The following is a 15,408-nucleotide window of genomic DNA, read 5'->3' on the forward strand; positions in this document are numbered from 1 at the left end:
TCTGCTCTTAGTTTGCACCTTGGGACACATCTTGATCCACAAGAAAAATTCTCTAAGCCTTTGCAGCCATGAGTAATCTGGGAATACTTCATGTGCAAATCCAGTCACCTACAGCTGATAAGGGGTTTGAATTTCATCAGTCATTCTGCCAGAATGGTGTTCAAGATCTCTATTTGGAAAGCAGATTTAAGTTATGGAGATGATAAAAGTTCCAATCATTGCAAATAGAAATCTGGCCCTTATGTTTCCAGAAAGTATGTGCAAACCACCATTTTTAAAGACTTGAAACATGGTCACCTTTTCCAGGGCTGCCCTGCAAATTATGAAGGTATTGCTGCTCCTCAAAAATCAGTTTACTGAATTCCAGAGGGGCTTTTTTGACTATTGATGCAAATGTTTTTAGCTTCATTTTTCTACATAGTGAGCCTATTTATGGCAGAGGGTCATCTGTCAATAGAAAACCTAAAAGTAATAAAATTATAATCTTGGTATCAAATGCTATAAATAATATCTGTCTAATCACTCAAATTTTAAGAAAATGAAAGTGTGATCTTGGAACAAAGAAGAGTTTGACCACCAGAACAAAAGGCAGCCATTATTGCAATTCATTATTAACATCCACAAGTCCTAAGCCATAAGGAAAACATAAGTTTGATACAATTTTTCAGTAAGGTTTCCACACCTAATATTAATTTCAGTTGAATGCTATTGCAGATAAAATAAAGAATTAAAAGAAAAGCATTCCCATATATTTCAGTCTGAAATAGATTTTTATTAATTGTTTTCTGTTGTGGAATTCTTCTTTTGGTTTCTGAGAAGAGTGAAGCGTGTTTTTATGTGAAATTCACAAATGTGGATACAAATATATCTTCATTGTTTGTATATTATAAACTTGCATATTTTGAAGAAAAAAATGTGTCTAAATAAATATTCAATTTCTGCTTTCTTCTATTTTTACAGAAATTTATACAGGTATGGAGCAATAATGCATACACCTCTGTGTGATCTTCATTCTAAAATTTGTGATGTGGGTCTTCTCATACTTTCTTTTAGCACTTTTGCATGCTCTGCATTATCATATATAAATAAGAAAATGTATTTTTACTTGAAAAGTGCTAAGTATTTTTTCAAATACTCTTCCATTAAAAATAAAAAAGTATATGATTTTCAATTAGTATGGATTTCAGAGAAAATGTCTTTTCTTTGCTTATACACAGAATCTCAAAGCAATTCCTTTAATGGAAAGTAAAATTTGGATTCCAAATAAAAGAATGGATTTGCAATAAACTTGAAGTATAAGAAAACACTTGTTAAGTTTTTAAAATATTATAATACTCAGCTTAATTTCAAGTAATGTAAAAATATGCATGCTTCACCTATTTTTTCTATTTCCTACCCATTTTCAGGGTACTTTTGGGTGTTTTTTATTTACTTTTACTAGTCTTTAATCATCTCAGTTGTGAAAATGTTTTCTTATGTCCCATAGCAGATCAAGGCATGCAGGAAGTTTTTAAAATAATGGCAAGCTTAGAGGTACATCTAAGCTTCTCAAAGTTTTGAACTTTTAGTAGAGACAATTTTATCTTTAGCATTAAGACATTTTAATATTTACAGTTGCAAGGAATTCAGATTTTAGATATCGAACTTCTTGCTCATTAGTGTTCCTGGGATGTTATGGAAAGTTTATGAAAGCCTTTGGGAGCAAGAGCTACTGAGCTGTGTAAAGGTGACGAAAACAAAACCACATATTTCTCTGAAGTGATCAAATAACTTTTGAATTAAAGTTTTTGTATCCCCTCATTTCAAAAGGATTATCTTGGGAAAGCCAGTAAGTTTCATATAGACTGGGGGCAGGGATTGGGGGGTGGGCAGGAATGTCATTATATAACTTTATAGTGCCTTTGAACACTGAGTAATTTCCCATATCTAAATATATTTTTCTTTTTATTGTGAAGAATTCAATTTGTCTAATTTGTCTTGGAAAAGAGTAGTGATTAATGTCAATGTCAGAAGAGTCTTTCAGCTCTGTTGTTAAAAGTTAAAAAGGACTGAAACAATGCCATTGCAGTGATGTTGTGATCACAAAACCACATTGCTGGTGCTGCTACCTGCTTGCTAGCTCTTGAAAGTTTCTTGTCCTCATGAATGCATGTTTAACACCATTACCAGACTTCTTGTTATAATTTGGGAAACTGCCATTCAAATGACACACTTGTTTTTCTGGTAGATATTTTATTTTCACTATATTGTCATAATTGTACCATCAGTCTCAAATGAGATGCATTTTGCAGGCCATACTTTTACAGAAAAATGCTGAATTTGAAAACTATTGTCAGATTTCATTCCATAAAATGTTAGTAGCAAATGTTTTATTTATTAGATTATTTTCCTAAAGAATACCAGCATTGCAGAGATGTCGCTTTTGATTATAGGAAACTTCAGTACTACACATCATGTACATTTCATGTATGCATTTATGCTGAGCAAATAAAACAAACAAATATCAGTAGCTTCACATAAAGAAATAGAAATTTATTTCAGGCAATTTATTTTCTATGTCATTTTTATAAATTAAGCTTTTGACTTTTAGCAATAGCCCTAAAAGATGGTCTGTTTCAGCAAAATAAAATCTATTTTCAGTATCTATTTATGCTATTTAGAAATTCTATCCTAGAAGTATTATAAGCAAATACAGTAGAAAAGGAAACTCATTAATATCAGCTGAATGAAATTTCTAAACATGCAATATGCTTCCCACTCCTAAACCAAAAAAAGAGAATATTTTCCAAATTAACTATTAATTGTTTTATATGTAGTATGCTCATAGAGAAGCATACTATATGCTATTAGTATATGCTTAAATGTAGATAAATACATATAATACTTGCTGCAATATATTGTGCAACTGTAAAGGAAATTGTCCTTCAGCAGGCTGCTTAATTTAATTGTTTGTGCATATACTTTTGAGGTTTGTTCAGGTTTATTCTAATAGAGAGGCCTTTAGTTGCCCATTAAAGATGATCTATTAATGCAATCAATAAAATATAGCTAAGAATTAAACAAGCAGAAAGATTAAATCTGTCTAAAGGAAATAAGCACAGTTGTGAAGACTACCTGAACTTATTAATTAACCAATGAACTTCTGTGATGGATTATTTCACATTTCATCTATTGGACATTCTCTTTTTTTCATTAAACTGTTTAATGAACATTACCTCTTTACTCTGAATTTAAAAATTCTGATATGTCATGGAGAGAAGACAGTTTATAAACTGTTTTCCTGGCACAGCATTCCTTTCTGTCAACAATCACAGACCTGCTGCTTCACAAACTTTTCAGATCAAGTGAAAAGTTTCATGTTTAGAACAAAATAGATTTATTGAAATTAATCAGCTACAATAAAACATTTGTACAAAAATATTTGTTCAGAAATTCTTTAACAAATATTTAGAAGAGAGAGAAAATGCTGAAAACATAAAAACTGCTTTAAGATTAAGCTATTTTATTTAAAAAATTAACTTACAGCCTGTTTGCTATTTGATTTATCGTTAATTATACATCTTTTTTACAGCTTTGAAAAAAATGTTGATATTAGAGCAGCAGCAGCAAGTGAACTTGTTTTGCAAGTGTACAATCTCTACTGCCTACTCCTATGCAACTTACTTCTATCCACCCTTATTTTTTGTGTGAATATGCATTTTCAAAAAAAATTCTACATTAACTCATCCAATTTTATTTTCTTGTTTTCTTGCTTCTTGTATTGATTAGCATTGATAACTAATTGCTTAACAAAAATATATTCAAATAATATCAACAGCTCTGATTCTTTGAATAACAGAATAGTCTTATTACTCTCAAGACTGATAGTTAAAAAAACTAATTGATTCAGAGAAAAGAACTCAGTTAGATGGACAGAGACTTAGTAGTAGATCAGGCAGAGTGGAATGGCAACCATTTAAAGAAATGTACACACTTCATGTAGATGTCTTTTACAGATAGCTTGATCAAAATAGTCTATGAAGTCATCTTTAGGAAACAGGAAAAAAGACTTGGGAACATTAGTTCTCCTTGGGATATTAACTCACTGACTTCTGCTGAAAAGAATAACATGGAAAGACACAAGTAATTCATCATATTGCCGAATTTTTTAAGCAATTGCAGGGTGAGAAAACTGTACTCTGTATTTGTGAATAAGCAAGAGGAAGCTTAGGGTGTAGAGGTAGGAAGCAACTGACAATAATGGCAGTGAGATGGTAGAGTTCATAATCTTGAGAAAAATGCAAAATTCAAGTAGCATAATAATGACTCCAAACTTCAGTGAGCTGGTTTTCATTAGCTCAGAAATCTGTTTGGCTAGCTCCCATTAGAGATTGCACTGAAGGGGAAAAGTATTTGTCTTGAGCCCACTGACATCTTGAAAGACCATTTCCTCAAAGCACAGTTCTTTCCAATGTGCAGGACCTCAAGCAGGTGTGGCTGAAAAACAGATAAATGGGCTCCTGAATGAGTATAAAGAGAAAAGGAAGTGCACAGAAGGTAGATGAAAACATAAAGCTGCCTCTCCAGGTAAAGAAAATTAAGTACTGCATTACTGGATCATCTGTCATTTCCATTTAGGATTGTGAGCCATGTGTTAAGCTTATTTGTGTTATTCCACTTTAGGAATCAGCAGGGTTTTCACTCATGTCAAGCTGTTGTGATATAAATATGGAAACTTGAGGGCAAAATCTCAATGAGCCATATGGCTTCTTTTGCTGTGCAATTTCATGAATTCCAGCTCTGAAAGTGCTGTCTGTCTTTAGCAGGATCATCCTGCATCAGAGAGATCATAAGCATAAAGACAGGGAACAACTTGTGTTGTTTTTTCCTCTTTTGTCAGCATCATTACTAGGGTCAAAGGGTTGTTGGATGTTTTTTAACCTCAGTTCTATTCCTTCTTGTTGTACTTGTTATTAAAAGCATTTAGAATTCCGCCCTTAAATGACCATCCCACAGTAAGCAGTCAGCTCACCTACAATCCTGCTGACATTTTGGACAGTGTTTGTTTCATTATTATGAAGGCTTCTGGCAGGAGCTGTGGCCTGTGGGGGATCTGCACTGACACAGCCAGAAGTGTCAGGGTCAAAGAGCTGCCATGGAATAACCACAGCTCCCATTCCCCATCCCCCTGTGCTATTCATGGGTAAGGAGGAGGTAGAGGAGTCTGAAGTGAAGGAGTGAGGTTGAGTCTGGGAAGAAAAGAGGGGTGGGGAAAGGTGTTTTTATCCTTGTGTTTGCTTTTTACAATCCTGTGCTATTTCTAATTGACATTTAATTCAATCAGTTTTCCTCAAGTTGTTTCTATTTTGTCCATGACACTGCCCATCACTGGATTAAGGTTACAGCCTGTCAGAGGGTTTTGTGACAGGGAGAAACTGCTGCAAAAAGGAATGGCTGGACAACCATAGTGGAGGCAAGGGCACTGGGGAAGTGCAGAAGGCTCGGAGCACAGCAGACCCTGGGAAGCTCCACCAGAAAGCATGGGATAGACACAGCTTCAGTAGTTATGGAAAGGCTTCAAGGGGATTCAGAGGGGCTTGTGCATAGTTTGTTACAGCCCTGGGAGTCACCAAGCACTTTCTGAAAGTAAGCCTCAAAGAACAGACTTGCCTCCAGCAGCACTGACTGAAAATGCAGGCAGATTTACAAACCCAAACCCATTTGATATCAGTTGTCTCTGCCACCCTCATTCCCATTATCAGTACTGGAAAACATGAAACAGTGTTTTATGTTCTAACAAATTAAGGCTCAATTTATGGACCTTTAAATCTCTTTTTATCTAATTTTTGCAAATTAAAGATTTAGATGAGGGCATTTGTGACCCAAGATCCACAATCACACAGTTCCTTAGGTAGTCCAAATAAATGTACATAATCTGCTATACAAGAGTGTTAGTAAGGAAAGACTACAACGGGACTGTGCAAGATTTTCTATTGTATAGAATTTTTATAAATAAAGAAGGTATTCACTCATGATTAAATAAGTACATATTTTCAGTAAAATAACTTGTGTTCAGTAATGGATGATGAGCAGAACAATTATACAATGTTACATATATTTAATTCATGTTCACTACTGTAGATTAATGTATGAACAATTCACGTGGTAGTTGTGACAACAGGTTATCAAGACAAAATAGCAAGCAGCAAGCTTCAATCAAAATTAATTTATTGTTTTTAAATACATTCTAAAAGATTTCATTTTTGAGCTGTTCAAGGCACAAGGGTTAAGAGAAAAGATGGAAGATATATCTATCTATCAAAACCTGTGAGATAGCTATTAGATTTTAAAATGTATTGTATCATATAAAGTAATATAAACAAAATATAAATTGTCTTTTTATTTAAATAATACCAAGCAAATAGATGTTTCTGCATGGTAATATCCATATATGTACCTCTGAGACCCTCCTACTCGATTTTAACCACAGTTATAAAGAAAATAAAGCTCATAATAGACAGCAGCTGCAGGGATATATTCATTAATTTAACACTGACAGCTTTGCTGTTTTCTTTTTCAGGTCTGAACTGTGAGTTTAGGCCTTGTGAGGCCAGCAATCCCTGTGAGAATGGAGCTGTGTGCATAGAAGAAATGAATTTGGACGTTTTTCCCCTTGGATTCCACTGCCAGTGTGTGAAGGGCTTTGCAGGTCCACGCTGTGAGATCAATGTCAATGAGTGCAGCTCTAACCCTTGCCTCCACGGATACTGCTATGACAGTGAGTTCAGTCTGGTTACTCACTTTAATGTAGGGTAGTCTTTCTCTTGAAGTGTCTGTAGCTGCTGAGCTGCTCTGGGGAGAACAGTGGATAATTTACTGAAATTCAGCTTGTCTGAAGCTTCGCAGCCTGTACCAGAAGGAATATTTTTGCCAAAATGCCTCAACTCCTGGCACTGGGGTCTTTGTGTTCAGGGGGTCAGAATTGCAGCTAATGAGAAATTTTAATGAGATTTGTGCTGTCTCCTTTGATACCTAAATTAACCAAAAACATCTTATATTGCATATTTCATGAGAGAATATTCAGGTGCTGAAAAAGAGCTCATGGAGCATTTAGGCATTATATGTCATAATTCTAATAAGTGAAGAAATTCTGCCTAATTTTAAACTAATGTAAAAGGGTGTACCTATTTACCTTCTGCATGTAACTGTGTAACTTATTCTTTCATTGCAAGATGTACTGAAAGGTTTTAAAAGCAACTTGATTATCCTACTATATTCTGTCTGTATCGGCAGGCCAAGTTTAGTATGGAGTACTTATTTGAAAGTTTTATAGGGCTCTTGATATCTATCTGACATTTTCTATACTTGTTAAAAATAAAAAAACTAAAAAAAAAAAAAAAGTAGTAGTAATCTTCAGAGGATCTCAAAATGCTGACTGGAAAGCTGAAAAATATCTGAAGGTCATGTAGTCAACTCTGCACTAAGCTAGACTATTAACAGTCTAGATAGAACAGGTCAGTCAGGGATTTTTCTAGCAGAGTTTTGAAAGCCTTCAAAGAAGGACAGAAATTTCACTAACTCTTTGGGACAGCGTATCGTTGTATTGCACTAAATAGTTTATTTAGTTGTTGTTTTGCACTGGGTGATAGGAAATTTGTACTGAGTATGTTATGTAACATAGATTGTTTTTTCTCTTCTCCCATCACATAATTTTTCCCTGATGTACCTCTCTGCTATACCCCCTGGTGGTCTCGCCCCTGGTTACCCCTCTCCCTGCCTCTCCTCAATGGTATCCCATTGGCCGGGTCCTCTTCCCCCTCTCCCATCCTCCTTGGGATGGGGTTGGGGGAAGAGGTCCTCTGCAGGAATGTCACGCCCTCTTTTCCACCTGGAAGGTGGCCAGAACCTGCAGCATCTCTTCCCAAGCCAATAGACAGGACACTCATTCCCTCATGGACAAGAGCGTTTCTCGTCTTTCACTTTCAGCCTTGTAAGACCGTGTGGGCTGGGGTCCATAGCTAGCCAGAGTGGACTCAAACAGCACCAAGAGACACAGATTCTTACAGTGTATTCCAATTACCTACTTTGACAGTTCTCACACTCTTCCAGTTCCATCCAAATCTCCTGAGCTGCAACTTTTGGCCATTGGCTCATAATACCTCCTAGCGCTAGTAAGGGATTTTAGCTCTGTCACTTGTGCAAGTATCCTGGAAGTCATTGTTAAATAGCCCTCTCACTATGAACACTTCCCCAAAGGTCTAATACTAAGCAAGCCTGCTCAATTTTTTCGCATAGGGTCCACACTTTAAGCACTGAGTAACCATGTTTGTCTGCTTCTACATCTCTCTACTTTTTCCTCACATCCTTTTTCAAAAAAAAAAAAAAGATTTACAAGCTTCCATGAAATGTATATATTTTAGAAAAATTTGCAGAAGATCTAATCAGCCTACTGGTTTCAGATAAGATCTTAAAAACTGAGCCCAAATTACTAAATTCATCATTGTCTAAAACTCTCCTGATTAAAATAAAAATAAAAAATCAGTTTCAATGAAATATCTTTAAAAGTATATATTTCCTTATCTGGGAATAAGGTGAGTGACTTCATCTTCTATCTAGCTATTACATTTAAAGATGTTTTCTATGCGGTCTACATGGGTTTAGAGATATTTTTGAACTGGAATTCAGATGAGCTGTATTAAAGTTCTTCATGCTGACAAAGTGCCAGTTTTTGGGGGAACAGCTTGTCCTTGGGGTGCCTCTGGCTTGAGTTTTATCATGCAGACATTTGAGTTCCTCTACCCTATGTGCACTGGCTGCAGAAAGCAGGAATTCTAAGGAAGTTGGGAAGTTTTTAGCATATGAATAATGCTCCTGTGCTGAAGGACTAAAAGCATTTAATGAATACAGTAGCAGCTGTGTGTACAGACACGATGGTAGAATAGATTCTATGGTAAATCTCAGAGATAATGAAGAACCCAGGGACTCCTTTGAGGTTCAAATAAATGCAGGCCTGCAAGAAGTGTGATTCTTTCTGTCATGAACTCCATATATGGATGGAGCACTCTAAAGATTCTTCACCATTTGGATTACTAATGATGAAAAAGAGACAGAATTCATATGATTATCTTGTTATTCTTAACAAGAGTCATAGAAAAATTCAACTCAAGTAAGTTTTCTCTTAATATAGTGGTATAATATGAGGAAGTCCTTACAATAGCAATAACTACATTAAAAGCAACCAATAAACCAAACATTTTTTGCCTGCCATATCTTATTTTGATATCATTTTAAAGTTAGAATGTTATGTATTTTGTGATTGTTTTATGATAGAAAATTACTCATTACTTTTAACATCACTTTTTAACTCTTTGATTTATAACTCTTGAATCAAAATATTTCCATTGCGTAAATATTTCAGTACATGAATCTGCTTCCATATTTAAAAGATATTTTGAGATGACATTTTATTTATTCCAATTTTTTTAACATGTCCACACCATTTAAGTAAACCTGGTCCTAATCTTTTCCAGATACTATTTAACTGGAACTTAGTAAATTTACTACATTCAGTTGTTATGACTCTTAGCACTGAAGTTCGATCTCTGTTGCAGTTGTCGATGGCTTCTATTGTTTGTGCAACCCAGGATATGCAGGATTAAAATGTGACCAAGACATTGATGACTGCATAGTCAATGCTTGTGAACACAATTCTACATGTGTTGATCTACATCTGGTGAGTAGCAATTTAGCAATTTTTTTAATTAAAATGATTTTTGAGTTATCATTCTAAAACCTAAAGCAATATTTTTCTGAGTTCTAAATGTCCTCTTGATCCATACATCCAAGGACTTTATAATCTTACTTTCCAGACACTGGTATTTTTGTTTATTTGTAATTTTACAGGCAGTGGGAAAGAGGAATGTTTTTATCATTTAAAAGCAGTTACTAGGACAATGGGGTTATATAGGGAATTCAAAAGGTGTAGAAAATTTTCTACTAGGTGTATTTGTGACCTCATTATAAATGACAGAAATACTCATTTACACCAATTGCACTGCTTCAAAGGGACTTAAAAAGTATCTTCCCCAAGAAAACTGATTTACTTCAACTACTTCAGCATTTATTTTCAAAATTACACAGATATATTTGTTTCAAAGATACGAAGTGTGTTAAAAATAACATGTCTTAGAAATAAAATCATCCTATCATCTGATTCCTCCATGAGAGGAAAGATGACAGAGATTCACATGGTGTAAACTTCAACACCAGAGGTGGCCCATGTTCTCTGTCACTCCTTCCAGGAATCTGTCAAGAAGCAATTTGTTTTCATCGTACTCAACAGAGACACTAAGATCATACAGTAAGAATATTTTCCTTAAGAAGCATTCAGGCTGTCAGAGAAATTACCTGTTAAAAAAAAATCAAAAAAGTGGAAGAAAGGAGAGCATTTTTCTTTCTTATTCTAGTTTCTACCAGCACATTTGTGAGAATACTAAACTGATAAATGTAGAATTCAAATTATATTATGAAGCTTAAGTGTAGGTGACTATATATGGAATGAACTAAACAACTAATCACCAATCAATGATCACTGAGGACATAGCACAATCCAGAGTTCAGCTTCCCACCATTGGAATCTTCTCTTTGGGTGAACTGAACAGCCCTGTACGTACCACTGACTGCTACACTATTGCTGAAAGTGTTTGCAGTTTCAGGAACCCTGAAGTGTAAGAGAGGTGTGGGTTTTGGGGGTTTTCCTTGCTTGGTTTCTTTGGTTGATTTGCTTTTTTTGTGGTTGGTTGTCTGTTTTTGCTTGCTTGCTTGTCTTAGTACATGCATAAAGAAACTGCATTTTTTTTCTGACAAATCCTGAGGGAAACCAGCAATTGTCACTATTTCCTAAACTTGAACCAAACTTAGCTGCTTCAAAAGAATTTTCTCCAATTCTCTAATTTCCATAGATTTTTCTTACTGTACAGTATTTTGGTGGGGGTTTTATAACATGTTTCAAGGATTAGTCAACACCTTGGACAAAATCAAATACTTGATATGGAGACCAGGGTTTGTGGTGCTTTTGTTATTTTCTTTGGATACTATTGTAAATGTATATTTTTCTACAATTAGACTGCAGTTAATATTTCCAGATCTCATACTGGACACATATTGCCGTCTTAAAGTCATGCTAGAGAGCATTCCACAAAATAAATTTTATGCCTCCCATTCATGTGTTGTCTTATTCTGTAGGAGAGTATGTTGCAAATCTTGACATTACAGGTACTATTCCTAACTGCAGATGATCTTTCAATTGAGACTGACAAAATGGAGTTTTGTATGCAGCTTAAACAACATTCTTCCCAAAAAACAAGGTGCTGGAAGTGGAGAAAAATACAGATTTTTAATAAAATTAATTTATTTTACCCCTTGAGAATTTTGGCTGTGCTTCACCAAATGAGTTGAAATATTGATCCAGGAGAACTTAATCATTTGGGCAAAATTTAGCATGACAAAGAACAGTAGCTCTCTGCAATTTCAAACACTGTTTTAATTTTTTCTTCACATGCCTTTCATCCATTGTTTTTCCTTGACTCATTTGTGTTTATTTTTGTTCTGTAGTTCCTATATATTTCTCACCTTGTTTGTCACAGGCCTATGCAATTTTGTTTTAAATGGAACACAGCACAGCAAATCAGTGAGATCCATTCAGACTACTGTTCCTGAGAAAGCATGACATTCAAAACATCCATGTGGATACAGTTAGTATCTGCAGAAAATAAATGTTGTAGAAACTTAACAGCAAGATGTCATATTAAACTCTGTGCTTGATCCTTTTCAGGCTTTTTCAAAAGTTTTTACCTATGTTGTCAATATTACAGCAATCATTTATGTGAAAGGATTCATTTTGATGTTGGCTAATACACATTCAAAATTTTTAGTAATTTTTCTTCATTACAGGATTGTTCTTTAGCATTTTTAAAAGCAACAAAATTTCACTGTCAAATCTTCCCTCCCCCGCCCCAACCAGAATGGGTTTTGCTAAGTAGAAAAGTAAGTGATTTTGAAAATAAATTGGGAAATTCTGGTATTATTTTGCTATAGTAATAATAATTCATTTCTATTCAATATTTAAATTTCTCCTTCTCTATTCTTCTCCAGAGTATGTTTACTTAAACTAACATTTATTATATACATTTTTGAAATAACTTTCATGTGGATCATCTTTTAAGTTGAATCTAGAAAGGGACCTAAAACATTTGTTCACTAAGTGATTCCATTATTCAGTTACATGTGCCTATATTATTTCACATACTATGTCCTTCTTATTGTATTCATGATCAAAGTGATCATGATATATCATGATGATAAAATACCAAAATTTTTCCAAATAATATTATCTGTTTATCCATCAAGATTCCTCAGTGATCAACAGGAAGAGGATTAATGAATTAACATATATTCATAAAAATGGAAGAAGACTCATCTCTTCTTTTTCTGCAGCTGTAAAATAACAGATAATGGATTAACAATCCTCTAAAAAATTAGAAATTAATTTACAGGCTCTCTTCACCCTCTAAAAGGTAAAAAACTGGATGATAGGAAGTAAGTGAAGCATAATGAAGATTTAAAAACAGATGGAGATCTCAGGAGTTTCATAATTTCTGCATCAAATACCATTTTCTTTCAAAGTGATAGTACAGCAGCCTTATTATACAAGTCAAAGACCAAAGATCTGAATGTGAGAAAGAATTCTAATATGTGCTCTAATTGCAACATAAATTTCACAGCCTTTACCTTGGCTCTCCAAGTTGGGGGGTGGCATTAAACAACTGGACTGTGGGATGAATCACAGAATAATTTACTTTGGAAAAGATCTTCAACTCACTGTAGGCCCAACACCGCCAAGTTCATCTCTCAGCCACATCCCCGAATGCCACACATACACACCTGGTAAATAAATACCTTGAGTCATTGGTGGCTCAATCTCTTCCCTAGGCAGCCTGTTCCAATGCTTGACACCATTTTAATGAAGACATTTTTCCTAATATCTAGTCTAAACCTTCTCTGGTGGGAGATCAGGATAGGTGAAATACAAAGTTTAATTGCACAACTACATCAGCATAAGGAGATTCAGATTTTCTACTGCATCTGAAAATTCCAGTTATCCAAGAATTATATACAGCAAGTTATCATATGACAGAACATGCCACTGTCAGACATATTAGACCCTCTGGTGGTTTGGGAATAATTAATCAGCTACCCTTATACAAGCTTCATTCTACAGTCAAGCAGCTCAAATACCTTTGATGCATTTTTTCAAGGTAAGGATGAATTACCATTGTCAGAATGACACTTGCAGTATGTATCCTTCATTTTTGGTGTTGGTAATGTGGTATAATACAGAGGCTTGAAATTAGATAACAATGTTATATGAGCAATGCCTCAGGAAGAGCAGGCACAAGAAATGACACTCGTGAGGGGCTGATCCAGCTGCCAGCTGAGGACCACACAGCCTCTGACCTAACTCACTCTGACCTTTCTATGGGATGGTGAAGACAATAGAAAAAGAGCAAACAGAAGAAAAACAGTGGGTTGAGATAGTTTAAAAAGCAAAGGAGAGAGGTGGGAAAAAGAATAAAACAAGTCCTGTGATTCAAAGGCAATGGCTCACACCTTCCAAGTGATCACTGACGCCCAGCCAGCATCTGAATAATGGCTACCTTACGGTAGAGTTTCACCAGAGTAATTCGCAAATTCTTCTTTAAAAAGTTAAAATAATTAATTCAAAGTATTGTTGGGAGACAAAAATATGTGTTGTCCCTTATGATTTATATAAGATCAAATCATGTATACAGTCTATATAGCACGAAACATTATTTTGGGGTATTTGCATTAAAAAAAAAAAGAAAAGAAAAGAAAATAGTTTCTTAGCAATAGCTCTGAATTCAATTTTTGCTTGTGTTGTTCTGTATGTCAAATTATAATGCAAATCCTGTCACTTTATTGTATGTGGAGACTCATGCAGAAAATTATAATAGATGTTTCTTTTAGAGCTTTTTTTCTGGAAGCTATTATTTCTCTGTACTTACCACATAGTAAAGTAAATAAAATAAACTGTAGGTAAAGTTATAGTTATATGATAATGCTTGCATTGCAGTCCCATGTCCTTCTTGTCATTAACTCTCTATCCTTTTGAATTTAAAGGCAATTATTTCCCTTTCCATAACATTTAATGTAATGGAAATGAGCATTGCAATAAAACAATGGACAATAATGCTAATTTGAACTGGAAGAAAAAATATTTTCTTGTTTGGTTTCTGTTTTTAAACTGATAAGGGAGAAAAAAAAAATACATATAACAAAGTGAAATCATGTAATTCAGGTCTTTTGGGAACTTATGTTCTTGATTGCATGGAAGGCTTATGTGAAGGGTGGAGAGAGATTATTACTATTTTTTTTTTTAATAGCAAAATAAAATAAAGTTGACAGTTTAAATTTCAAGAACAAGTAGGTTAGTTCATTGCATAAATTGTGAAAAAGATTTGAAAAGAGGTCTGGCATTGAAGAATAAAGTACATGGTACCTAACTGTTAAAAGCTTAAGTTACTCAAAAAGATATTAGTCAGGTCTTTGGACTAACTTAAAACAATTTCCTAAATTGGTACACTACACTTAATTTCCTTGTAAAACTGATTTTTTTTGTTCTTTACGCTAAACAGAGAAAAGAATAATAATGATCTCTAAAGCCTATAACTTATTTTAAAATATTGAGAAGCACTCAAAATGCTTCAGGAGGATCATCTTCCTAGGTGATGAGAGCAGGTGATCTAACATTTGAAAGGAAATAAAAGGTCTGCAGACATGTCTGCATCAATGAAGTTTCTAGATTTCTGTGGGACTGGAAATTCTCTAAGCTTTAAACAAAGCAAACAAGCACTGCTACAGAAGTTGGTCTGAAACCTCAACTTACCATGAATGGTGTCCAGGGTACATAACAAATGACAAGCTCTTAATTGTCCCCGGGCCAAATAAATTCAAGCTGACTTCTGTGTGACTTAAACTTATGCATTTACCTCATTGAGAGTACCCATGTGGTGAAACTGTGAATGCAGGAGAAAAAAGTTTCATATTGCCAGTTATACATCCTGGAGAAGAACTGTAGTTCAACCCAAAACTAGCAACTGCAGCAGTTCTGAAAAGTTTTGCCGCTGATACAACTCATTGTGCTGCCCCAAAAATTTGACTCTCTATCCCTGAAATGTTTTATTTTCCATTTACATTTAGCTAAAAAAAAAAAAAAAAAAGGGAACAGTTTCTTCATATTCCTTCAATAAAAGGTTTTTTCAAGATCTATTTAAATACCTCCCTCCTCTGGCTTGTACTATAGCGAATATACCAGTAAAAAGACTGAAAACTTAGTCATTGTTTGGTGTA

The 15,408-nt window shown here is 34.6% G+C and overlaps 1 protein-coding gene across 4 annotated transcripts in view; it reads left to right on the forward strand.

Moving 5' to 3' along the window:
• The window catches only part of EYS (eyes shut homolog), a 790,428-nt gene that overhangs the window by 303,217 nt on the left and 471,803 nt on the right, over positions 1 to 15,408 (forward strand). For 3 of the 4 annotated variants that reach the window (XM_074538459.1, XM_074538460.1, XM_074538461.1), the window contains 2 exons: positions 6,560 to 6,757; positions 9,591 to 9,712. In XM_074538459.1, the coding sequence (XP_074394560.1) occupies positions 6,560 to 6,757; positions 9,591 to 9,712 (320 nt within the window). Of the gene's footprint in view, positions 1 to 960; positions 973 to 6,559; positions 6,758 to 9,590; positions 9,713 to 15,408 lie in introns of all 4 variants that reach the window. The other variant, XM_026791587.2, reaches the window with a different exon arrangement.

This window comes from Zonotrichia albicollis, chromosome 3 (assembly GCF_047830755.1).
Source record: "Zonotrichia albicollis isolate bZonAlb1 chromosome 3, bZonAlb1.hap1, whole genome shotgun sequence".
Lineage (NCBI taxonomy): Eukaryota > Metazoa > Chordata > Aves > Passeriformes > Passerellidae > Zonotrichia > Zonotrichia albicollis.